General features: G+C 70.1%; 1 protein-coding gene across 1 annotated transcript in view; it reads left to right on the top strand.

Annotated features, from left to right (window-relative positions):
• The first annotated feature begins 75 nt into the window (after positions 1-75).
• Positions 76-556, top strand: part of RFK (riboflavin kinase) — a 5,400-nt gene continuing 4,919 nt past the window's right edge. The window contains 1 exon segment of the mRNA XM_009285285.2: positions 76-530. Within this exon segment, the coding sequence (XP_009283560.1) occupies positions 449-530 (82 nt within the window). The 5' untranslated portion in view covers positions 76-448.

Genomic DNA, 556 nt, shown 5'->3' with positions numbered 1-556 from the left:
TGCCCCTCTTCACCCCGCGTAGTTTTTCCTTTCCGGGGCGAGCCGTGCCCCCGCAAGCGGCCTGCCCCGCGCAGAAGGGCGCTCAGCCTCCGGGAGCGGGCCCTGCACCATACCCTGGCCCTGCGCCCCTCTTCGCTCCGAGCAGGCCCCCGCGGCCCGGCCGGGGGAAGGCGGCGGAAGGCGGCTCCGCGCCGGCAACGGAGCCGACTGAGCAGCACAGAACTTCAACCCTGCCTGGATGGGTGGGGTGGGGGGCGAGTCCATTCGTGAGGGGAGGCAGGTGTCTGCCAGGGAGTGCTGTGAGTTGAAAGCTGGGGCGCTGCACCTATTACTCCTCCTCCTCCTTCTCTTGGTAGCGCCTAGAGCAAGGCGGAGGTGAGCGCTGTGAGCGACTGGTAAACGGGTCTGCGGGGCGCCGGCCTAGGAGTTGGCCACCCCAGCGGCCGCCATGAGGCGCCTGCCCTACTTCTGCCGCGGGGAGGTGGTGAAGGGCTTCGGCAGAGGCTCCAAGGAGCTCGGCATCCCCACCGGTGAGCGGGGTGCGGGGCGGTTCCTC

Source organism: Aptenodytes forsteri, unplaced genomic scaffold, assembly GCF_000699145.1.
Source record: "Aptenodytes forsteri isolate BGI_AS27 unplaced genomic scaffold, ASM69914v1 Scaffold151, whole genome shotgun sequence".
NCBI classification, from domain to species: Eukaryota; Metazoa; Chordata; class Aves; order Sphenisciformes; family Spheniscidae; genus Aptenodytes; species Aptenodytes forsteri.
This window is presented reverse-complemented; position numbering and strand designations above follow the sequence as displayed.